Below are 23,171 nucleotides of genomic sequence, written 5' to 3' on the forward strand. Positions count from 1 at the left end.
CTTGTGTGCACACACCAGAGGATGCATGAGCCGCTGCAACACCCTTGGGATGTGCATTTTTCTCAGTGGCATCATTTATTCCAGCCCATTTCACTCCTGATAGCACAAAGTGTTTTCTGAAACCTGTCAGGTCACATCCAGCTCCTGGGTTGGCTCCTGGAGGAAAAACGCCGCAGGGAAAGCCCGGCTTCAGGGCACAGATGAGAGCAGATCTTTGCAAGCACGAGTCCTTTAGGGTGCATGTAAGATAGAAATTAAAGCTGGGTTGCAGCAGTCATCAGAGCGAGGGGGATTGGGGTCTGCTTGTTGTCACAGGTATGGGATGGAGAGGACGATTTGCCCAGGATCCCTGTGCTGACAAACCCACCAGCACACATGTGGGCCAGTGCATCGTGATCGCTTGTGCTATTGGGCTTTGCAGAGCAGAGCAGAGCCCCTGAGCTGTGCAGTCTGAGCAGAGACCTCTGCCCCTTCCCAAAGCACTGTGTCCTGCCCCATGTTGTGATGGCCGTGGTCCTGATGCAGGATGCATCCAGAAGCAGCTGTCATATCCTCTTGAAGTCACAACCAGACGTGTCCCTTGGGTTCCAGATGGAACCTGCAGCAGCTGGAGGAAGTGGATGCCTCTTCTAGATGCCTCCATCCCATGTTTGGTCGGTGGAGAGACTGTGCAGAGCTTTCCTTGAGGCCAGGATGGCCACCACCATGAGCAGGACAGCAAGGAGCAGTGCATTCCCAGCATACCTTTTGCTTCCCTCCCCACTGCTGCACGTCCCACCCAAGGGTCCTCCACGGTCATGATGCTGTGAGAGGTACCCCACATCACCCTTGATCCCTAAATCATCCCTGCCAGGTAGGGTGGGAGAAAGAGCCCCACGGTTCCCAGCAAGCAGACGATGATGAACATCCAGAGGAAGATACGGTCGATCACCATGGCCACGTACTTCCAGTCCTCCTTCACCTGCCGGGAGGAGAGGGGCTGTGAGCTGCGGGTGGAGGGTGAAGCCTCCAAGGGTTAGGAGATATCTCAAGCATAAGGTGTGGGGATGGATCTCTACAGGGAGGCTGTTAGAGGCATAGCAAACCCCACCCAGGTGTGCCCAAACTGTGGGTTGGGGTGCAGGCTCTGAGCTGGGTGAGGGATGCTGACTGAATGTAGGGCAGTGTGGCTGGGAGAGGGGCTTCCAGCACCCTGCAGCCTGAGGAACACTGAGCTGACCTGGTGGAACCCATATTTCATAGAATCATAGGATCATTAAGGTTGGAAAGACCACTGAGATCATCAAGCCCGACAACCAACCCATGCCTGTGACTGCTGTGACTGCTCTAGACCATGCTGCTCAGTGCAACATCTACCTTTATTTCCCAGGAGATGACCATAGATCCCCCGAACTAAGGCCCTCAGTATGCATGGATACAATTGGATATCCCCATCACTGACCTCCATGGGAGGAGCACTGGGCTGTGGAATCCCCCCCACCCCCAGCCCTCGGTTGCCCCCAACTCACCGAGAAGTCAGCATCCTCGGCTCGCAGGTGGTCCGCGATGTACTGCACACCCTCCAGGGCCCTCAGGATGCTGGGTGACAGTGTCAGCCCCTGATCCGAGCCCACCTCCTCCCCCTTGAGGGGCACCTGGGGGGCTGGGCCCCCTGATGCTTTGCCTGCTTGGCGTCCACAGCTGTAGTGGCACTGGGTGCCCTGGGATCCTCCTGAGGGCACACGGCTGGGATACGCCTTCTCCTCCTCTTCCTCTTCCTCCTCTTCCTCTTCTTCCTCCTCCTCCTCCTCCCACTTGTCATCCACGTCGGTCTCCAGCCAGCAGCGGGAGGTGCTGAGCCTGGTCCCCGGGGGGTCATATTGGCCCGTCGTCCCCTCAGCGGGGAGCAGCAGCGGGGGCCGCTTCATGAAGAGCCAACGGGGGATGAAGCCCAGGAAGAAGCTCCGCACCCAGTGGGGCATGGTGTGGGTGCTGGGGGAGCGGTAGTGCACGTTGAGGACAAAGACGGTGATGATGATGGAGAGCGTGACAAAGATCATGGTGAAGAGGAGATACTCACCGATGAGTGGGATGACCAGAGAGGTGGAGGGGATGATTTCGGTGATGAGCAGCAGGAAGACGGTGAGGGACAGAAGGACGGAGATGCAGAGTGTGATCTTCTCACCGCAGTCGGAGGGCAGGTAGAAGACCAGCACGGTGAGGCAGGAGATGAGCAGGCAGGGGATGATGAGGTTGATGGTGTAGAAGAGCGGGAGGCGGCGGATGACGAAGTAGAAGGTGATGTCGGGGTAGATCTCAGTGCAGCAGTCGTACTTCTTGGAGTTGTACCTGCCAATGGCGTTTATGATGGCCCACTCGCCACTCTCCCAGTAGTCCTTGAGGTCCACGTGGTGTTCCATGTTCTCCAGGTCGATCTTGGCCTTGTCATAAGTCCAGGAGCCAAACTTCATCTTGCAGTTCTGCTGGTCGAAGGGAAAGTAGGTGACGTCAATGCTGCATGAGCTCTTGTAGATGGCGGGTGGCACCCACTTCACTTTCCCATTGGAGAAGAGGTGGGCCTTTGTCATGTGTGTCACAGCAAACTCCCCGTCGGCACTGCAGGGACAGAGAGGGTGAAGGGTTCTCCCCAGGAAACAGGAGCAGAAGCTCCATCCATGTGGAATGGGATGAGTTTTGTTGGGATGGGATGGGATGGGATGGGATGGGATGGGATGGGATAGAAGGGGATGGAATACGATGGAATGGGAAGGGATAGGATGAGTTGGGATGGAATGTGGTGTGATGGGATGTGATATTATGGGATGGGATGGGATGGGATGGGATACTATGGAATGGGATGAGATACGGTGGGATGGGATGAATGTGATGGAGATGAGGTGGAATGGGAGGACTGGTCCCAGGGGTGCATCATCTCACTTGTTGTAGAGCACGATGTCGGGGATCCAGATCATCTCAGAGGGCACCCTGATGGAGGTGACGTTGTCAAAGTCCTCTGGGTTCCAGCGCAGCTTGTAGTCACTCCATTCCTGGAAGGAGGCAAGGAGGGCACCAGGTGACCCTGGGTCTGGTAGGACTGAGCTGCCCAATACCATCCTCCTCCTTCTTGATCTCTCCAACCCAGGCCCCATGGAGGGCATAGACTCCTACCTGCTTCAGCCAAACATTTGTGGTCATCATTTGGTTCTTCTCATCCTGCAGTGGGAAGCGGAGAGATGAGAGAAGGACAGAGAAGGCTCATCCCAACACTGCATCAGTCCCCATATCACCCTTCTGCCTATCCGGCTCATGCTGCTGAACTCCCATTCTGCCTCTGGGGTTCAGTTCCTTAAAGTAACTGATGCCAGAACAAGGTGCAGGAGAAATTGGATGTTTGCTCACTAGATGGCAGCAAACAATAGTATATTGTGACAGCAAGCTCGGAGAAGTTCTGGTGGGTAGACAAATGCACAACGCCACGGATAAATGGGCAGACGGATGGATAGAAGTATATATGGATAGATGGATGGGTAGATAGATGATGGATTTATCTAGGCTCTATGTAGCAGATAGTAGAAAGGCTATAGGTAGTAAAGAGTGGCTGGGTACCCTGCTCTGGGTGACCCCTCTGGGGCAGCGGGGTGGGGAGGGGAGACCAGAGAGACCCAGGGTTACCTTCAGTGCCAAGCACCCTGGTCTGGGGGTTCTGTGGTGGTAGGTGGATGGGTGGGTGGGTGGATGGGTGGATGGATGGATGGACAGATGGGTGTGCATGACAGTAACGAGCAAGACATGGATGTAAAAACAAGCCCAGGCATAGCCCTATAGATATAGTTGATGGGAAGATAAGAATGGGAATGGAGAGCAGTGCAGTTTTCCTTGATGCTGTCTTGCTTTCAGGGGAAGGGGAGGCTTGGGATGGAGGAGCAATGAGCAATGTCCCCTGCTCGTTGGAGGTTTTGTAGAGGCGGGTGGGTGGCTTGTCCCCTACCGGGGACAGTCAGCAGCATGGAGGGCAGAAGAAATGGCTCAGAGGTCCTAGGATGAGATCCCTATGTGGGCTCCTTACCACATCGATCAGCTGGGCTATGGACAGCCCAAACTTCACTATGACCACATCGGAGGTGTTGGGCACCGGCCGTGACCACCGGTTGTAGCCAGTGAAGAGATGCTTGAAGAGACGGTCCTCAGCAAAGCCATGGGGCTGTTTCTGCTCCCGGGTGGCTGTGGAGACATGGAGCAGGTGCAGAGCTTTCTTGCATTACCCGAAAAGGGACCACGCACATCACAGGGCACCCCAAAATAAAAGCAATTATAAATGTCACCCTCTTTCTCCCATCCCCTGCAGTGGGGCTTTCCACTCTCTGCCTCCTTACTGCTCCATCTCAGCACTGCTTGAGGGAGAGGGCAGAAATCCTCTGGATGAGGATTTGGGGTCCTCTGCTCCACTTGTGAAAGGGACATTTCTGGACATGGAGGTGGGAAGAAGGGAATTGGCCTCTGCAACTATGCCCTACAGGCGGTGCAAGGTCAGCTTGGCAATGTTAGCTTGGAAGTTGGTGAGAAAATCCTGGTCCTGAATGGCCAAGGGTCACGTCACAGCCCCCTCCAGCAGCTCTTACTGGTGTAAATTGGCTGAGCTTTGCAAGCTGGAGGCAGCAGCTGGTGCAGAGCTTGCGACCAGTGCAGACTTCCAAGAGAGCAGCCATTGGACTCAACTGGAGGATGGAGGATGGAGATGGAAGGGTAGAGGAGGGAGGTTGGAGGATGGGGATTGAAGGAAGGAGGACGGAAGATGGAGGGTGGAGGAAGGATGGAGGATGGAAGATGGATGGAAGATGAAGAATGGAGGGTGGAGGATGGGAGATAGAGGATGGAAGCTCCTTGCTATGTGGAGCAATCATTGGCATTGCTCTCTGGTGCCACCAGCCAGCCCACGTGCTTGTGCTGCATCGCTCAGCATCGCTCGCATCTGTCCTTGCTTGCTGCAGAGCCCCATAAATTTCTTCTGTGGAGCACTTTACACAGCAAAGCGCAGCCAAAAAGGCACTGTACGGGTGGCTGAGCCCAGCAGCAGGGCAGATGTGCAGCTCTACAGCTGGAACATCCCCTGTGCCCTGTGCAAGCTCTCCCCACTGCTCAGCTCGGGGCAGGCAAGCCCAGCGAGGGGCTCTGGTTTTCCCTTGCATATAGCTGGGGATTGAGCACTGAGCAGCAATGAAGGGTGTATGGGGAGGGGTGCTGCTGGATGAGGGAAGAAGCAAGGCACCCAGCTCCTTGGAGCTCTTACACCGATGGGAGATTGGGAGCCAGGGGAAGGCTGGGCCAAAGGACAGGGCATTCGGGTACCCCAGGGAAAGAAAGGAGAACCCTTACCTGCCTGGAGGGTGACAAAGCACCACACGAGGAGGGGTATGATGCTGCGGCATGGCCACCCCATGCTTCCTGCAGTGTGAGCCCAGACGTGGGCACAGCGACGGGCTCAGTAGGAAAAGCCATCACGAGGCATCTCCAGCAGGGTGTCCTGTGTGTCCCCACCAGCAGCAAGCTCCAGAGGAGCCATGGACAGAGCTGGATAGTGTGTCCAGGCCTCTTGACCAAGATTTCCTCCCTTTTTTTTTTTTTTCTGGAAAAAACAGCAGAGAGTGGCACTGTCACTGTGATGCCACCCCAGTGCAGTTCTGGGAGGCAGAGTGGTCCCACTCTTCCTGCAGCCAACAGAGAAATCAGTTTCTGACTTGTACCGGGGCCAGGGGAAAATGTCTCCAGAGCATCCTCTCCTCATTCACTGAGTGCAGTGTGGGCTGTGGGGCTCCTCTGGGGAGCTCCATCACTTTGCAGCAGCTGGACCCTGTGAATTAAAGCCATGGGAATGGGGCAAAGCCAAAACAGAATTTAAAAGAGATCCCTTGCAGGGACACTGAGAGTGTGGATGGGCTTTAGGGGAATCTGACTGTATGCCTTGCTGCAGAACTTCAGAGCACCCAGGAGGGAGCATCCCCAGGCCCCCTGCCCATGGGACAGCATGGTGGGGTGACACAGAGCCATCCCTGGATGATGCTTTGCTCCAGCAGCTTTTGGGAGGCAGCACTGGCAGCCAGGTGATGTGCTGGCAGAGTGCCCTGTGCCTCAGGGACTGCCTCAGTGACCCCGTCGGGACCTCTAGCAAAGGCACTGGGTGCTCTGGGGACACCTGGGGATTGTCTTGAAGCTGGACATCCACTCATGCACCATCCATCCATCTACACAACCACCCATCCATCCACCCATCTGTCCATCCATCCATCCATCCATCCATCCATCCATCCATCCATCCATCCATCCATCCATCCATCCACCCACCTGTCCATTCGTCCATCCACACATCCATCCATTCCTCAACCCACCCATCCATCCATCCATCCACCCACCCACCCGTCCATCCATCCATCCATCCATCCATCCACCCATCGACCCACCATCCACCCACCATCCATCCATCCATCCATCCATCCATCCGCCCATCCATCCGCCTGTCCATCCAATCAACCATCCATGTGTGTTCGTGGATTCCCTCTACCCTGCAAGTCAAACCTCTGCAATGGGGAAAATCTCTTGCACTGCAGCAATCCCAAATGCCAGCTCATGACTCCTCCATGCCCAGCTTGTGCCCCAGCAGCATCCTCCTGTACCCTGGCCAGGCAATTGCCTTCACCCCCAAAGCAGTGACGCAATGGATCTTCCCAGCCTACTGCTGACTTTAGTGAGCGAGGACATCCTTTGAATTCCCACCCAGTCAAACCAAGGAGCCTTCGTTAACTTGTCATTGCTGTTTTCTTTGCGCAGTTTTCAACTTGTGGCCATGCTGATTAATACAAGGGTGGCGGAGGGGGTGGGAAAATGGGAGGAGATAAAAATTACAGATATGGCTGAGATATCTAAAAACATGGGAGGGAACCAGACTGCTGGGGAGCTTCTCCTTGGGCTTATTGCAGAGTGTGACATAAGAGAAAGTTGAAGATTTAAGGGTTCTCCCGAGGATAAACGTTGGAGAAGGGGAAAAGGTGCCCAGGCTGATGGGCAGCAGTGCGGGGAACAGCCAATACCTGGGAGGGATGGGGGGCTCCACAGAGGGCACGAGGCTGGGGATGTGCACCCATGTCTTGTGGTTTGGTTGGGGACAGGGAAGGTGAGAAGGGGGCTGCCTGGAGGGCTGCACCCCTAAAAGTACGCTGTGTGATACCCACATCCCCTCAGCACCCCTATCTCCATTGCTGCCCCTCCTGCATCCCCATCAACGCTCCTCCTGCATCTCCATCACTGCCCCTCCTGCATCCCCACTGCTGCCCCTTCTGCATCCCCATCACTGCCTTTAATGCATCCCTATCCCATCGCTGCCCTTCCTGCATCTCCATCACTGCCCCTTCTGCATCTCCATCACTACCCTTAACGCATCCTTATCCCATCGCTGCCCCTCCTGCATCCCCATCACTGCCTTTAATGCATCCCTATCCCATCGCTGCCCCTCCTGCATCTACATCACTACCCTTAATGCATCCCTATCCCATCACTGCCCCTCCTGCATCCCCATTGCTGCTCCTCCTGCGTCTCCATCACTACCCTTAATGCATCCCCATCCCATCGCTGCCCCTTCTGCATCCCCATTGCTTCCCCTCCTGCATCCCCATCACCGCCCTTAATGCACCCCCATCCCATCGCTTCCCCTCCTCCGTCCCCACTGCTGCCCCTCCTGCTTCCCCATCACTACCCTGAATGCATTCCCATCGCATCGGTGCCCCTCCTCCGTCCCCATCCCTGTCCCTCCTGCATCCCCATCCCTCATCACCCCATGTCCAAATGATTTCCCCGGTGGATTTCCCATCTCTCCATGACACCAAGTGCACTGACCCCTCTGCAGCAGTGCCCCAGGGGACGTGAAATGCTCACTCGGACTGTGCCAGGCGCATTCCCCCAGGGCTCCAGCAGCTGCTCAAGGCTGAACCTTGGGATGCCTGCGGGCGATCCCAGCTGAGCCCTCAGCAACCAACGTGCGGTCAGGGCAGCAGCGGGAATAAATAACTTCCAGAGAGCTCATTGCTTTTGTGCTCTTCTGCTTTGTTTTAAAGGGAGAGCGTGGGGGATTTTCAGATGGGAACTTCACACGCAGATGGGAAACTTTCCCCGCTGCTCCGAGCGTGGAGTCAGCGCTCTGCATTGAAACGGGAGGATTTCCCAGGGAAAAACTGCATCTCTCCTCCCCACCCAGCCCATCTCCTTACCTGGAGAGAGGTCCTGCGCTCCGTTCCCTTCGCTGAGCCCAGGCACGGGGTGGGGATGCTGTGCCGAGGAGGCTCCGGCGTGCAATGGGCTCCAGTGGAGGATGTTCTGCTGTCCTCAGAGCGGTGACGAAAGGGGAGGAGGGAGGAGGGTGAGCCCAGAGCGCTGCAAGGAGGAGGAGGAGAGGGGAGGAAGGCTTTCTGTGCCCCCCTGCCCCTCCTTGTCCTCCTGCGTCCGGGTGGGATGTAGGGATGTGCAGCGGGGCAGTGGGGCTGCAGCACGGCATGGGGCACCGTGTTGGGCACTGCGTGGGATACTGCAATGGGCATTGCATGGGGTATTGCAAGGGATATTGCATGGGGTGCTGTGGGGGCACCGCGTAGGGTACTGCAAGGGGCATTGCATGGGGGCTTTGCAAAGGGCATATTGCATGGGGCATTGTATGGGGTATTGCAGGGAAACATTGCATGGGGGAATTGCATGGGGGTATTGAATAGGGCATTGAACGGGGTGCTCTCTGGTGTACTATGAGGGGCATCACATGGAGGTGTTATAGGTGAAATTGCATGAAGTATTTCATAGGTGGTACAGAGGGCACTGCACAGTGTTGCAAGGGATGTATGGGGTGTTCCATGCACTGCTGCACAGGAATGGGGACAGCTGCCCCCCACCATCTTAGGGTTTGCCCATTCACCCCCCTGCCCTGAGCTGGTTTTGGGACCAACCTGCTCATGGGCAGCTCCCATAAAATGATACCAAGGAGAACGTCACACAATTGGGAAAGCATCCTGCATCTCCCCTACCCTGCACGACCATTTTCCCTTGCACCTACAGGCAGACTGAGGTGTCCATAGGATGCAAACGGAGGGATGGGGACGGAGCTTTGGCAAGGGGTGGCTCTCCATCTGCAAGAGGATGGGAAACCCTGAGCTCACCCTTCTCGCCTCCCTCCTGGGCAAAGCTCAGCCCTGACCCAGACCACTCTCCCTCCTTCCTTCCTGCTAGGAAATGTACTGCACAACCTTCCTGCTACTGATGCCCAGGACTGCAATTTCCAGCCCTGGGGGACCCGGAGAACAGTTTGCATCCTTTCCCCTGGGAGGCAAACAAGAAGGCAGAGCCACGCTTGGGGGTCACCAGAATGTACTTCTCTCCCCATTCTGCAGCCCAATGTTGGACCCCAGCCCACCTGCACAGACTAAAATCAGGGCACCTCTGGGTGCTGAGCACCCAAAATACCTGAGGAGAGGAGCACAGAGGTGGTGTCACCACCCCTCTGGGTGCTGTCCTTAGCGGAGGAAGGAGGCAAAGCAGACGTGGCAATAACGCTGACGCCTGGCAGAGCGCAATGCATCTTTATTGTGCTGCCTGCGGCTCCTGGAGATGTGTCAGTGCTGCTGCCTGGGGTGTTCCTGTTGCCCAGCCCCAGGGCTGTGCAGTGCACACCTATGGTGTCCCCAGGCCCAGTGCGATTGTGTGGCCAGGACGTGTCCTCCTTGTGTTTGAACAGATCAGAGTGTTCTGCCTCCAGCTATTTTCCTAATGCCCAAGCCTCTGTAGGTTCAGTGCACTCCAGTTGCCAGCTTCAATTTACTGCTGGGTTGCTTGTACTCATCTCCCGCAGCTCCAACCCAGCACTTCTCTGCCTGTGTGTGTGCAGCCGCCCCGTTACCATCCCCATCTCTATCCCCATTCCCATCCCCATCCCCATCCTTATCCCCATCCCCATCCTTATCCCCATCCCCATCTCCATCCCCATCCCCATCCCCATCCCCATCCCCATCCCCATCCCCATCCCCATCCCCATCCCCATCCCCATCCCCATCCCCATCCCCATCCCCATCCTTATCTCCATCCCCATCCCCATCCCCATCTCCATCCCCATCCCCATCCCCATCTCCATCCCCATCCCCATCCTTATCCCCATCCCCATCCCCATCCCCATCCCCATCCCCATCCTCATCCCCACCCCCAACTCTATCCCCATCCCCATCCGAATCCTTATCCCCATCTCCATCTCTATCCCCATCCCCATCTCTATCCCCATCCCCATTCCCATCCCCATGCCCATCTCCATCTCCATGCCCATCTCATCCCATGCCCATCCCCAACCCCACCACCATCCATGCCCCAAAGGAGACGGCGACCATTTGTAGAAAGGAACAGCATGGATGAAGACAGACACTGAGTTTGGATTTTTGGGGTTGCACTCAGTGATCCTTGGGGCTCCCTTCCAGCTTGAGATGTTCCATGTTTCTCAGATTTTGGCTGATTTTGGCTGGCTGCAGATGGTTGCATGGGCATAGCATGTTCAGGGAGAAGCAAAGGGGCTCAGAGCTCTGCTGGGGAAGGAAGGAGGCTGCAGCAGGGGGCACACGCAGTGCCATGGGGCTCTGCCATTCACAGGCAGAGCTCCTACAAGACAAATGCATTAAATACTCGGGGTGATGGGCATCGTGTGGATGAGGTCTTGCACAGCAGGCTGCAGCCCCCACCCCACCCAGCACCCAGCTTGCTTTGCAAACACCCTCTGCAAAAGGACTCCTTGAAAGCAGTACAGACGATCCAGCATGGGTACAAAGCAGCATCCTACCAGCAAGCGAGGCTGTATGGATAGCAGTGGCAGAGCCCTGCCCGTGTCCTACGGCTGGGCAGCAGCAGCACGGGCGGCTGAGCGCTGCAGGCGGTGGCTCAGCTCATCCTGGAGGCGTTGGGAGGAGGCGTCGAGGACGTGGGCAAGGTGGGAGGTGAGATTCAGCACGTGGGCCACCAGGCGGAGGTCCTTGCGCAGCCTGTGGGTTCAGGGCAGGGACACGGGTGGATGTCAGTGATGTGGAGTGGATGAGCCTCCAAATCCTATGGGTTCGGGCAATGGATGTGTTTTTGGGTATCAATGACATGGGGTGTGGTTTAGGGGCATGGTGGTGATGGGTTGGGCTTAATCTCAGAGGTCTTTTCCAACCTTCGTGATTCTCTGATTCTGTATGGGAGGAAGATGGTGGCTGAGCCTCCAGACCCTATAGTGGATATCAGTGGCATGGGACGTGGTCAGTGGGCATGGTGGGGATGGGCTGGGGTTGGACTTGGTGATCTTAGAGGTCTTTTCCAACCTCAGTGATTCTATGATTCTATGTCAAATGGCAGGGGGTGGGGGAGCTCCAGATGCTATGGGTTCAAGGCAGGGACACATGTATGGATATCAATGGCATGAGACATGGTGGGGATGGATCATTGGTTGGACGTGATGATCTTGGAGGTCTTTTGAACCCCCAGTGATTCTCTGATACTGTATCAACGGTGTGGGGGTAGCGGAGCCTCCGTACCCCACCTGAGACCCACCAACCAACCACATGTGCTCACCAACGTGAGCATCCTTAGGGCCATGCAGAGCAGCCCCCTGACCTGGGTGCCCCTAACGCCCACCTGTGGAGTTTGGGGTGATGCTTCCTCCTACCCCCATCACCTGCAGGGAGCATCTCCCCTGCCTCCCCCCTGCCAGGGACCTCCAGATTTCAGCAGAACTCCCCAAGAGCCATTCATTTCTCTTGGCTCATAAGGACGGATGACTTTTGGGATGCGGGGTTCAGGGTGCTGCCCACTTACTTCTCCCTCTTCTCCACCACCTGCGGGTGATCGCTCTGGGCCACGTGAGCCTCCAGCTCCCTGCGCACGTTGTCCAGGCTCTCCCCAAATTCCTGGTTGGCCCCACGGATGGCAGGCAGAGCCTCATTGATCACATCCTGGTACCGGGATTGGGGTTCCTCCAGCACCGCCGCCGCCTCCACATCCTGCAGCGTGGCCCTGTTCTGCTGCAAGAGGCTCTGCAGGTGCTCCAGCTCTTCGCGGGAGGCAAGAGGGGATGGCACGTGGGGTGGACCGCAGGGGTTCGGGGCGTGGAAGGTGATGCCACAGCGCTCAGGGTCCCCCGGGGGGTCCTGCTGGGGGGTGGTATGGGGGAGCAGGGCGCACAGCCCCACCAGCAGGCAGCAGGCCCGCGGGACCATGGTGTCCTATGGGGAGAGGTGGGCGTCAACACCCTGCAATGGGGCCGGGATGCTCTTGGGGACCCTCCTGCATCCCACCGGGGACCCTCAGATTTCAGTTTGCATCAGCAAAATCCCCTCGGGGACATTTCTTTTCCTACAAGGGATGGAAAACTGGGATTTCGGATCCCCCAAAGCGCAAAGGGGGGGGGGGGGGGGAACTGAGGCACAAAGGGGAGCTGGAGCTGATCCTGCCCCTCCAATTCCCCTCCGTGGAGGAGAGAGGGGCCGCGGTGGGGAGCAGCAGACAGCTCGGCTCTTCCAAAACCACTACTGGAAACCGCTGGCAGAGGAGCTGGAGGGGCGGAGAGCAGAGCAAAGCGCCCTGAAGCTTTGGGGAAGGACCGGAGATGCCATTCGGAGACCGCAGAGCCGTGGCACCCAGCCCTGCCATGAGCTGGCTGGGTCTCAGCGTGGCGTCTGCTGGCACCGAGAACTGGGCTCCATCCTTGGCCAAAAGCAGCAAAATTCTTCTTTTCCTTTCCTTCCTCCCTAAAATGCTTTCGGATTTGTGCTTTTGGGGGAATTCTCTGCCCTTTCGGGGGTCCGGGCTGTGCCAGAAGCCGGGTAAGGAGCTTTCAGCCGGGTGGGGAATGGGGTGGGTGACCGAGCAAAGCAAGTTGATGCCCATAGCTGGGAAAAGCACAGCTCTTGGGGGCTCATATCCCACCCAGAGCAACACTCCCCCTCAGCCCAAAGCAATTCCCACCCCCCCAAGCTGGGAATGGCTCCTGTCCCCCCCGCGCTTTGTTTGCAATGCTGCAATAACCCCCCCCCCCCCCTCGACACACACCCTGCAACCGCCCCCTTTTTTATCCCAGCATTTCAGCCCCACTGCTCATTTTGCAGCTGGGGAAACTGAGGCACCAGGGTGGAACCGCTCCCCTCCCGCCCCCCGCAGCCCCCACCCCACTCACTGCAAGGCGAGGCGACGGTCCCACCGTGGGCACTGAGCTCTGGAGGCTGGGCCAGCCCACGCACGTGTGCACACGCATGTGCACACACACGCACGCTGTGCTCAGCACTGAGCAGGCCGGGCTTCGAGGGCTGGGGTGGGATGCATGGGGTCATGCAGCCCCCGGGGGGGCGTCATGCGTGCCGTGCACGTCAAGCTTGTGCATGCAGACCTGCATTTCTGTGTGTGCGTGCAGGTGTGCGTGTTTGTGTATGTGTGCAGGTGTGCATGCAGGTGTGCAGGTGCGCGTGAGTGTATGTGCAGGTGTGAATGCATGTGTGCATACGTGTGTAAGCCCGAGGGGTGCAGCAGGAGCCGAGGTGGCTGCAGGACCTCCTTGTTAACGCCCCCCACGATGCAACGTGGGGCAAAAGCCACCGGATTTGGGCACTTGTGAAGACCTGGGAGACCCCTACCCCAAAACCATGGGGGATCGGGGGTCCCACAGCCCCAGGAGGGAGATGGTGGGGGTGAGGAGTGTTCCCGTGTCGGGATGCCCCCCGGTAGGACGCAGCCGTGGGTGTCCCTGTGCTGAGTGCCGGAGGGAGCGGACCGGCGGCTCTAGGACCTGCGCGGCGCTGCTGGGAGGGGGCGTGGCCACGGAGTAGGGGGCGTGGCCTTGGGCGACGAGTGGGCGTGGCTACGAGAGGGGGCGTGGCCATGGAAAATGGCGTGGTTGCGGAAGGGGGCGTGGTTAAGAAAGAGGCGTGGCTGTGGATAATGGAGCGTGGCTATAAGAAGTGGCGGAGTACAGAAAGGGGCGTGGCTATGGGAAGGGGGCGTGGCCATGTCAGGGGGCGGGGCGGAGGGCGCGGCCTTCAGGCGGCTGCGTGGAGGTCACCGGTTCGAGACCGGGCGGTGGCGGAGGTCATGGCGCGGAGGTTTGCGTTGTTCGATTTAGGCGGAGTGCTCTTCGGGCCCGGCCTGCAGCACTTTCTGGGCTCCTGCGAGCGGAGCTACGCCTTGCCCAGGTACGGCTCGGCACGGCTCTGTGGGTCCCGGCTCGGAGTCCTAGGAGCCGCCCGCCCGACTGACAACGGGGCGCCTCTCGGTCAGAGACACGTGGAGACGAAGCGGCGATGTTGTGTGTGTGCGGTCGCCGCCCGCGCGGAGTTTGCGGGGACTCAGCGATAGCCCCGACGGGATGGGACGGGGGGGGGGAGGGGGTGGAGGGCGGGCTGGGGGTTAACCCCCCCCTCCCCAAAATTGGAGATTTCTATAGAGGACGTTGACACAGAGGCGGAGGAGAGCACCTGATGGCTGCTGGAGGGGAAATATATATATTCTTGTTCGTGAAGAGCCCCCCCAAACCCCAACTTGGAAGGGGGGAACCCATCAGCCCCTCCCCTGTGCCTTCAGTGGGGCTGCGCTGCCTGAGACCCGACGCAGCTCAGCGCACCCCCCGAAGGCAGCCTTCAGACTGCCCGAATCGGGGCGTTTCACCCCATTCTGATCCCAGAAACCTTTGGGAACCCTTTGCCCTATTTGACGTCGGGATCTTCACAACGCCGTCGGCTCCCGAGGCTGAGCAGAACGGGTCGGGGCTGTTTGCACCGCCCCACGCATCCGGGGGGGGCGGTGGGATTTCAGCACAGCTCTGCATTTCGGTGCGATTCGCAGAGCCGAAGCAACGAGTTAAGCAATAGAAACGCCGCGGAGCAGATGGAGCAATAAATCCCTCCATTATCGGGCGATGAAACATTTCATCCTTCACCTCATTACGAAAAAGAATCGGTGACACCGATCTCTCTGGCACGGGGAAATCGACCCGGAGGAGTTCTGTCCCGGAGCCAGCGCTGTGATTTTGTTTTATTGCCGCCTGAGAAAGCCCTTTGTGTGCTCCTGATAGGGGCAATTATTTTCCCCGAGCTGCAGCTTTGCACAATTCCTTGCTCTCGGCTGTTTTCTCTTCTCCTTGGCCGATCAGCCCTGCGTCGTACCCGAGATGCGAAGTAATTGAGCTGCCAGCGGGGATGGATGGGCGGCCGCCCCGCGCCCCTGCGATGGGGATGGAGGGGGGTTGGTGCTCAGAGCCACTTCCAGCTGATGCATCTCTCCCCCTTCAGTCTTGGGGTGCCCGCTGTACAGTCCTGGAGTGCCCCCTAACAGGTTTCGGGGTGCTCTTCCCTTCGTTTTGGGATACTCCCCTTGGGATTGAGGTCGCCCCCCAGGCTTTGGGATGCCCCCTTCTTGGCTTTGGGATGCCCTTTCTTGGCTTTGGGATACCCCCTTCTTGACTTTGGGATGCCCCCTTCTTGGCTTTGGGATGCCCTTTCTTGGCTTTGAGATGCTCCGTTCTTGGCTTTGGGACGCCCTCTTTTGGTGCAGGAGGTGACCGCCTCCAGGTTTGGGGTACACCCCCCAGTCTTTGAGGTTCCCCCCTTGGTTTTGGGTTGCCCCCGTGGTATTGGGGTACCGAACCTTTGGTTTTGAGGAGCTCCCCCAGGCTTTGGGATGCCCCCCATTGGTATTAGGGTACCAATCCTTTGGTTTTGTGGAGCTCCCTTTGGTTTTGAGGTGGCCCTCCAGGTTTTGGGATTCCCTCCTCTAGGTTTTGGGGTATCCCCCCCTCTGTTTGGTCATGGGGTATCCCACCATTTGGTTTTGCAGTGCCTACCCGTTGGTTTTGAGGTACCCCCAGGCATAGGGGTATCACCCCCAAGCTTTGGGGTTTACCCCTTGGTGTTGGTTTTCACCCCCAGGTCTTGGGGTCCCCCTGACCGCAGCACCTCCCTTCTTCCCTTTGTAGGAATTTCTTGCGGGATGTCCTGTTTGCAGGTGGCTCTGACAGCCCCCACGCCAAGGTGATGCGGGGGCAGATCACCCTGTCCCAGGTGAGTGGTGAGCACTGGGGGGGTCCATCAGCTGCCCCTATGTGGAATTGAGGGGTCATGGGTCTTGAGTTGAACCCTTTGGTTTTGGGATGGAGCTGTTGAAAGTGAGGTGCGAGTCAGCGGGTACTGCCTCGCCACGGGGCTGTCTCTGATGGAATCTGGGGGTGTTTTCCAGCTCTTCTTGGAGGTGGACGAGGGTTGCAGGCAGCACGCCTCCACTGCGGGCATCACGTTACCAACCACCTTTTCCATCGCCCATGTGTTTGAGGAGATGGCAGCCAAGGGCACCCTCAATGCCCCACTGCTGCGGGCTGCCAGCATGCTCCGGAGGAATGGTGGGTGCTGGGGAGCTGTGGGCTATCCCTACTCAATCAGGGTGGAAAAGACCTCTGAGATCCCCAAGTCCAACCCCAGCCCACCCCACCGTGCCCACTGACGACACTCAGTGCCACATCCCCATGGTCCTGGAACACCTCCATGGACGGTGACCCCACCACCTCCCTGGGCTGCTGTGACACTGCAGCACTGCTCTTTTGGAGAAGAAATGTTTCCTAACATCCAACCTGAACCTCCCCTGGTGCAAATTTGAGGCCATCACCTTTCAACCCTTGTGGACAGGAAGCACCTTTGGGTGGTTTTGGTGCTCCTGAATGGTGTTGGGGTGTGCTTGGTTTGTTACCAAGCAGAGCCTTGATGATTTTGGAGGTCTTTTTCAACCTCAGTGAATCTACGATTCAATTTAGGGACATGGCTTAGTGATTCTAGAAGTAGGCATGGTGGTAATGCATTGCCAGGTGGATTTGATGATCTTGGTGGTCTATTTCAGTCTTAACAATTCTATTATTCTATTTAGGGACACAGTTTTGTGGGCACCCTGGGGATGGGTTGATGGTTGCACTTGATGACCATACAGCTCTTTTTTAACCTTAGTGACTCTATGATTCTATGAGTGGGCGTGGTGGTGATGGGTTGATGGTTGGACTTGATGATCTTGGAGGTCTTTTCCAACCTCAGTGACTCTACAATACAATACTCAGGATTGCATCCAAACAGCTTTAAAATACCTTTGGGAGAGGAGACCCCTAGCTTCTCTGGGCAGCCTGTGTCACAGTCACGAAGCTTTCCCTCATCTCTGCCTTTCCCCAGGGTTTAAGACCTGTGTCTTCACCAACAACTGGGTAGATGACAGCATGGGGCGGCTCTTCACCTCCTCTCTGCTGACCGTGGTGCAGCGGCACTTCGACCTGCTCATTGAATCCTGCCGTGTGGGGCTGCACAAGCCGGACCCCCGCATCTACACCTACGCCCTGGAGGTGCTGCAGGCACAGCCACAGGAGGTATGGGGTCACCATCATCCCCTACAGCTTCCAAGATGCTGATGGTGATGATGCCCAGAGAGGCTGTAGGGTATCCTCCCTGCGGAGCTTCAAAGCCCCTGTCCATGGTGCTGGGCACCCTACTATGGGTGGGGATGAGGGGAACCCAGGGGTGCCTCTAGCTCCAAGCACCCTGGGGATCTCTGGATCCCTTTGTCTGGGATCTCCTCCAGGTGATCTTTCTGGATGACATTGGGGAGAACTTGAAGCCGGCCCGAGAGATGGGCATGGCCACCATACTCGTCAGGGACACTGATACCGTCCTGAAGGAGCTGCAGGAGCTGTCAGGCGTGCAGGTATGTAGTGGTGCCATGGGGACACCCTGACCCCCACTGACTCCTGACAGAGCCTACTGGGTTCTGCTGTATGGGATCTGGGAAGAGATTGGCTCGCTGTTCTCTGAGATTTGATAGAGAATCAGCAGTATCAGAGTGGGGGCACAGATGTGAGTGTCCAATGCTGATGGGAAGAGGAAGCAGGCACAGCTTCTCCATCCATGAGCAACCTGTGGAGCATCGTGCTGTGACCTTGCATCCATGGTGCCTGCATGGCACTGCTGGGTGACACTGGAAGCTCAGCACTAGTGGACGCTGTACTCCAGCTTAGGAGCTCTCCTTGCCTCATAGCTTCTCCAGCAAGAAGAACCATTGCCGACCACCTGTGATCCAGCCACCATGAGCCATGGATACGTTCCCATCCGGGTAAGGGGGACAGCAAATTCTGGTGGGGACAAATGTGCTACTGAGGGCACTGGGACATGGGCAAGGATTTGTCATCCGGCATCATGCTGTGCTGGAGAGGCTGTGCTGCACGATGCTCCCCATCCACCCCATGGCCAAATGCATGTGGCTCAGGAGCACCCAGGGGCTCTGAGGATGCCGGGTGCTGAGGGTTCTCTGTCCCCACAGCCTGGTGTGCAGCTGCATTTCGTGGAGATGGGGCACGGCCCTGCTATCTGCCTGTGCCATGGCTTCCCCGAGTCCTGGCTCTCCTGGCGCTACCAGGTAAGGAGATGGGGAAATGGGATGGTCATGTTGGCGTGGTGACACACAAGGCATTGCGCCCTGCCATGTGCCTACAGTTGGTTTTTGGAGGTTTATGTGATTTTCTGCTTTCCTTTTGGAGGTTTCCATGTTTTTTACTGTTTGCTTTCCCAGATTCCTGCCCTGGCTGATGCTGGCTTCCGTGTTATTGCTTTGGAGATGAAGGGCTATGGCGAGTCCACAGCACCGCCAGGTGAGCAGTCCCCATCCTTCCCTATGGGACCAGGATGTAGCCATGAGCATCCCAAGGTTTTTCCCACCCCTTTGCTCTGGATAAGGGGTTCAGAGCATGGTGTCTGCTGTTGCTTACCCCCAGCTGGGTGGTGTTGGGCACAGGCCTCCTTCACCCTGGGGAGACAGAGGGGCTGTTGTGATCCCTTTAGATAAATGGGAATGCTGCAATGATTGGAATTCTGTCTTTTGTGCAGAGATAGAAGAATATTCCCAGGAGCAGATCTGTAAGGTGAGGAACTGCGGTGCCAAATGGAGATGGGAGGGCTGGAGCTGGAGCCCTGGGCTTGGCCCCTGCATACAAGGGGGGAGACACATGGGAGGGACCTCAGCCTCTGCTTGACACTGGGATGTGGGACCTTCTGACCCCAGTCTCCTCCATCCTGCAGGACCTGACCATTTTCCTGGACAAACTGGTAAGAGCCACCCCCCACCTGCCGCCATGTCTCTGCAGCTCATGCCCTCCTTGTGTGCTGTGGATGTGAACTTCAGGACAGGGATGCTCATGCCCCCCAAGATCTATAGGGATATCCTTGTAGGATCTGTCAGCTCCTGTTCTGTGTTGCCACCTCCAGTCCTTGGTTGAGTATGGGGATATGGTGCCCACCTCCATGGGAGTATCACCCCATGGCAAACCCTTTGGAACCACAGCAGATCCTGAAGTGCTCAACCTGGCAGCCCCCATCCCCTTTTTGTGGGGTTTCGACTCCCATCCCCCTTTTGGGAAAGGGTTAAACCACGGCACAGAGCCTTGCCAGCCCCAGCTTCCCCCGTTGCCATCCTCGGGGAGCTCTTGCTGCTGGAAGGGAATTTTAATTATATTTCTAAACATCAGCTAATTACAGACCGTCTGCTTTGTTGTCGCGAGCTGGTGTTTTAATTGGATTTGTTTGTAAGAGCCCGTGGGGGTCAGTAAGGAGGAAGGACGTGTGGGGAGCGCAGCACTGGGTGTAGCATCTGGCTGCCCTGCAGGGTGCTGCCAGCCCCTCCCAGCCCTATATCCCACTGTCACCCGGGGGCTGGTCCCCATAGGTCCCCCTGCAGGACCCCACGCTCTACCCTCTCCTCCATCCCCATGCCACTGGTAGCGAAAGGCCCCCCAAAAGAAAGAAAAATCTTTTTTTTTTTTAATGCTTTTTGGGGAAGACAAAGCTCTCCATGCTCAGTGCTTAGGGTGCCAGTCTCTGCTTTGAGTGGGGGGTTCACTGGGCTCAGTGGCATGCTCACCTTGCGGTTGTGCTCACTGGAGTGCTCTCCTGAGGGACGTACTCAATGGGATGCTCACCTTAGGTTTGTGCTCATCGGAATGCTCTCCTTTGGGATGTAGTCACTGGGATGCTGGCCATGGGGAGGAGCTCAGTGGGATGCTCTCCTTGGGGACACGCTCACTGGGACGCTTGCCATGAGGATGAGCTCAATGGGATTTTCTCTTGCGAATGCACTCAATGAGATGCCCTCCTTGGGGATGTGCTCAGCAGGATGCTCTTTTCAGTGCTGCACTCAGTGAAATGCTCTCCATGGGGATGCACTCATGGTCCCCCTCCCTGTCCCTGTCCTGCAGGGCATCCCACAAGCCGTGTTCATCGGCCACGACTGGGGTGGTGCAGTGGTCTGGAACATGGCCCTCTTCTACCCCGAGAGAGTGAGGTGAGTTCATACCTCACTGCCCTTTTGGGACCAGCGACTATCCCTACTGGGATTACCCCATTGCCTTTCACCCTGCAGGGGGTGCCTGGCTTTGCTCCCTGTGGTGACTATGCTCCCCGCATTGTCCTAGGGCCGTGGCCTCACTGAACACCCCATACCGACCAGCAGACCCCACAGTGGACATCGTGGAGACCATGAAAAGCTTCCCTATGTTTGATTACCAGTTCTACTTCCAGGAGCCAGTGAGTCAGGGATGGGGGACCTGCCCATGTTGGGGTCCCCAGCTCGCATGGTCCTTGCCTACCCCATGGCTGGACTCCCAGTGCCATCCCAATGCCGTGGGGCACCCAAGATCACCCCACTGCCCCATCCTACACTGCAGGGCGTTGCAGAGGCTGAGCTGGAGAAGGACATTGGCCGTACCCTGAAAGCCCTTATCCGTTCCACCCGCCCAGAGGTAGGAGAGGAACTGGGAGGGAAAAGGATAGACCTGGGTGGGGGGAGCAAAAGAATCTGGGGATGGCTTTATACTGTCTACAGTGCTCTTCAGGCATGCTCCACCCACGGCTGCTGCCCTTTCTGCCTGCAGCACAGCCTGCATTGAGCTGCCATCAGTAGGGACCAGAGTGAACGCATCTCTGTGAGCAGTGCAGGGCTCACAGCCCTGTAGAGCGATGAGACCCTGCAAAGCTGGTCTTTGAGGAAGGGGGTGCAGTGAGGAAGGGGATGCATTGAGGAAGGGGATGAACTCAGGAAGGGGATGCACTGAGGGAAGGGGAACACTGAGGGAAGGGTATGTTTTCTGCATCCTTTGGGGTGCAGCAGTGCTCGGTGCTGGCTCATGGCAAGGAGGGGCTCACAGCCCCACGTTGGCCATGGGTGACCCCCCAGCACCGTGCCATCTCTTCAGGACCGCCTGCACTCGGTGCCCGGCCTGCTTGGTGTCCAGGAGCGAGGTATGGGGCTGCTGGGGGGCACAGCTCTGCAGTAGGGCTGAGCTGAAGGGTGGCCATGCTCCCATTGCCCTGCTTTGTGCTGTAGGGGGGCTGCTGGTCGGCTTCCCAGAGGACATTCCTGAGAGCCTCATCCTGCACGGTGCTGAGCTGCAGTACTACATCGAGCGCTTCCAGAGGTCTGGCTTCAGGTAGGAGCAGTGCTGTGCCCCTATAAGGCTGTGTCACGGGCTGAGCAATGGGATTGGTGGAGCTGAGCCCCAGTTCTCCATTCCCTTTCCCCAGGGGTCCTCTGAATTGGTACCGGAACATGAGACCCAACTGGCGCTGGGCACTCTCAGCCAAGGACAGGAAGGTGGGCACAGGGATCCATCCCCTTCATGGGAGCAATGTATGGGGCCACCACCACTCAGATAAGTGTCACCCGTGTCCCTGTGTGTCCCCTACAGATCCTCATGCCGGCGCTGATGGTGACAGCGGGGAAGGACGTGGTGTTGCTCCCCAGCATGAGCAAGGGCATGGAGGAGTGGGTATGCATGGCCCCATCCCAAAGTCGTTGGGTTGGAGATGCTTCCATGGGAGCTCCAATGGGCGTGGAGCTCTGGGGGTGGGAGTTGTGCTGGGATATGGGCTGGGGTGTGGGATGTGGGGTTTAAAGGGGGGTTAAAGGGGGTTGTGAAGGTGGTAAGGGGAGGAAAAAAGGGTGAGTAAGGAGGGGGAGGAATAAAGGGGGAATGAGGGAGGAATAAAGGGTATAATGGGAGGACTAAGAGGGTAATAAGGGAGGAATAAAGGGGGAATAATGAGGAATGGGGGGGAATAAGGGAAGAATAAGGAATAAAGGAGGAATAAGGGGAGAATAAGGGAGGAATAAGGAGGGAATAAGAGAGGAATAAAGGGAAGATAAGGGGAATAAGGGAGGAATAAGGGAAGAATAAAGGGGGAATAAGGGAAGTATTAAGAAGGTTAGTAAGGGAGGAATGGGGAGAACTAAAACAGGAATAAGGATGGGATAAGAGGGAAATTAGAAGGTAAATCAGGATGGAATAAGGGGGAAGGATAAGGACAGGAATAAGGGAGGATGAGGGGAATATGGGAAGAATAAAGGGGGATGAGGAGAAGACAGGGACATAAAGGGGGAAATAAGAAACAGGTAAGGGAAGGAAAAGAGGGAAATAAGGAGGGGATAAGGGGAATATGGGAAGAATAAGGGGGGATAAGGAGCGGATGGGGGGATAAGGAGAGCATCAGAAGGGGCCAAGGGAGGAGGGGGTGGCATTTCCTTCCCCAGCAGAGGCAGGAGGGGCTCTGCTCCTGGCCCGACCCCCCCCTGCCTCCCCTCAAAGATCCCACAGCTCCGCCGGGGGCACCTGGAGGCGTGTGGCCATTGGACACAGATGGAGAGGTGAGGGCTGGGAGGGGAGACCTGGGGCTGGGCCCCCACTCTACGCCAGCTCCAAACCTACTCTGTGCATCCCCCCAGGCCAGCAGCCCTGAACAGGATCCTGGTGGAGTGGTTGGAGGGGCTCCCCCCGGATGGGGCCATGCTGAGGGTATCCCGGCTGTGAGCATCCCTGCAGCTCCATCCCAGGGCTGCCCTCGCCCTGGGGTTATGCTGGGAGGGGGGATTTGGTAGGGAGGTCTGGATGCATCGACACTGCTGCTGCTTCGGGAATCACCTTCTGCCTTTGTAACACAGAGAAATAAAGCACCAGAGGGGTTCAGCCCCGTACTGCTTCTCCCGTGGGGTCTTCAGGACGTGGGTTGGTGCTGCATCCTTGCAGTGCCAGGGCTCATCCCATTCCTGTTTGCTGAGCTCCCGGCCCTCGCCGCGGCCTCACAAAGCTCGGAGCAGAC

At 57.3% G+C, this 23,171-nt stretch overlaps 3 protein-coding genes across 4 annotated transcripts; 1 reads left to right on the forward strand and 2 right to left on the reverse strand.

Moving 5' to 3' along the window:
* Positions 1-820: 820 nt before the first annotated feature.
* CHRNA2 (cholinergic receptor nicotinic alpha 2 subunit) lies at positions 821-5,420 on the reverse strand. Its single transcript, NM_204815.2, is given in 6 exon segments — positions 821-961; positions 1,509-2,595; positions 2,917-3,026; positions 3,148-3,192; positions 4,046-4,200; positions 5,353-5,420. Coding segments are annotated over 6 exon segments (1,587 nt in total). The 5' UTR covers positions 5,417-5,420; the 3' UTR covers positions 821-835.
* A 4,984-nt stretch (positions 5,421-10,404) lies between these two features.
* On the reverse strand, positions 10,405-13,382 carry LOC100857686. 2 transcript variants are annotated; one of them, XM_004935845.5, is made up of 4 exons: positions 13,193-13,382; positions 11,836-12,242; positions 10,826-11,024; positions 10,405-10,574 (listed from the first exon to the last, which is right to left on the reverse strand). In XM_004935845.5, the coding sequence occupies exons 1-3, from the start codon at positions 13,268-13,270 to the stop codon at positions 10,874-10,876; spliced, it is 636 nt and encodes a 211-aa protein (XP_004935902.2). In that variant the 5' UTR covers positions 13,271-13,382; the 3' UTR covers positions 10,405-10,574; positions 10,826-10,873. The 2 variants fall into 2 exon arrangements, with proteins under 2 accessions (XP_004935902.2, XP_003641102.3); XM_003641054.6 differs by having other exon boundaries at positions 10,405-10,571; positions 13,193-13,381.
* Positions 13,383-14,062: 680 nt separating this feature from the next.
* EPHX2 (epoxide hydrolase 2) lies at positions 14,063-22,942 on the forward strand. Its single transcript, NM_001033645.1, has 19 exons — positions 14,063-14,201; positions 15,980-16,064; positions 16,240-16,399; positions 17,211-17,401; positions 17,614-17,736; positions 18,067-18,141; positions 18,349-18,444; positions 18,598-18,676; positions 18,912-18,946; positions 19,104-19,130; positions 20,276-20,361; positions 20,492-20,603; positions 20,744-20,818; positions 21,272-21,317; positions 21,403-21,505; positions 21,600-21,669; positions 21,764-21,844; positions 22,661-22,719; positions 22,798-22,942. Exons 1-19 carry the CDS (start codon positions 14,101-14,103, stop codon positions 22,880-22,882), a joined length of 1,689 nt encoding a protein of 562 aa, NP_001028817.1. The 5' UTR covers positions 14,063-14,100; the 3' UTR covers positions 22,883-22,942.
* The last annotated feature ends 229 nt before the right edge of the window (positions 22,943-23,171 follow it).

The sequence above is a fragment of the Gallus gallus genome, chromosome 3 (assembly GCF_016699485.2).
Source record: "Gallus gallus isolate bGalGal1 chromosome 3, bGalGal1.mat.broiler.GRCg7b, whole genome shotgun sequence".
In the NCBI taxonomy this organism is placed as follows: Eukaryota; Metazoa; Chordata; class Aves; order Galliformes; family Phasianidae; genus Gallus; species Gallus gallus.

Bases quoted from the DNA above. Each gene is read 5' to 3' on its own strand.
- LOC100857686 (XM_004935845.5), bottom strand. From the start codon at position 13,270: ATGCGTGTGCACACGTGCGTGGGCTGGCCCAGCCTCCAGAGCTCAGTG. The intron at 12,243-13,192 runs GTGAGTGGGGTG...CTCTCCCCATAG, and splicing joins GACCGTCGCCTCGCCTTGCA to GACACCATGGTCCCGCGGGC. The intron at 11,025-11,835 runs GTAAGTGGGCAG...CTGAACCCACAG, and splicing joins GTGGTGGAGAAGAGGGAGAA to GCTGCGCAAGGACCTCCGCC.
- EPHX2 (NM_001033645.1), top strand. From the start codon at position 14,101: ATGGCGCGGAGGTTTGCGTTGTTCGATTTAGGCGGAGTGCTCTTCGGG. The intron at 16,065-16,239 runs GTGAGTGGTGAG...GGTGTTTTCCAG, and splicing joins GGCAGATCACCCTGTCCCAG to CTCTTCTTGGAGGTGGACGA. The intron at 17,402-17,613 runs GTATGGGGTCAC...GATCTCCTCCAG, and splicing joins TGCAGGCACAGCCACAGGAG to GTGATCTTTCTGGATGACAT.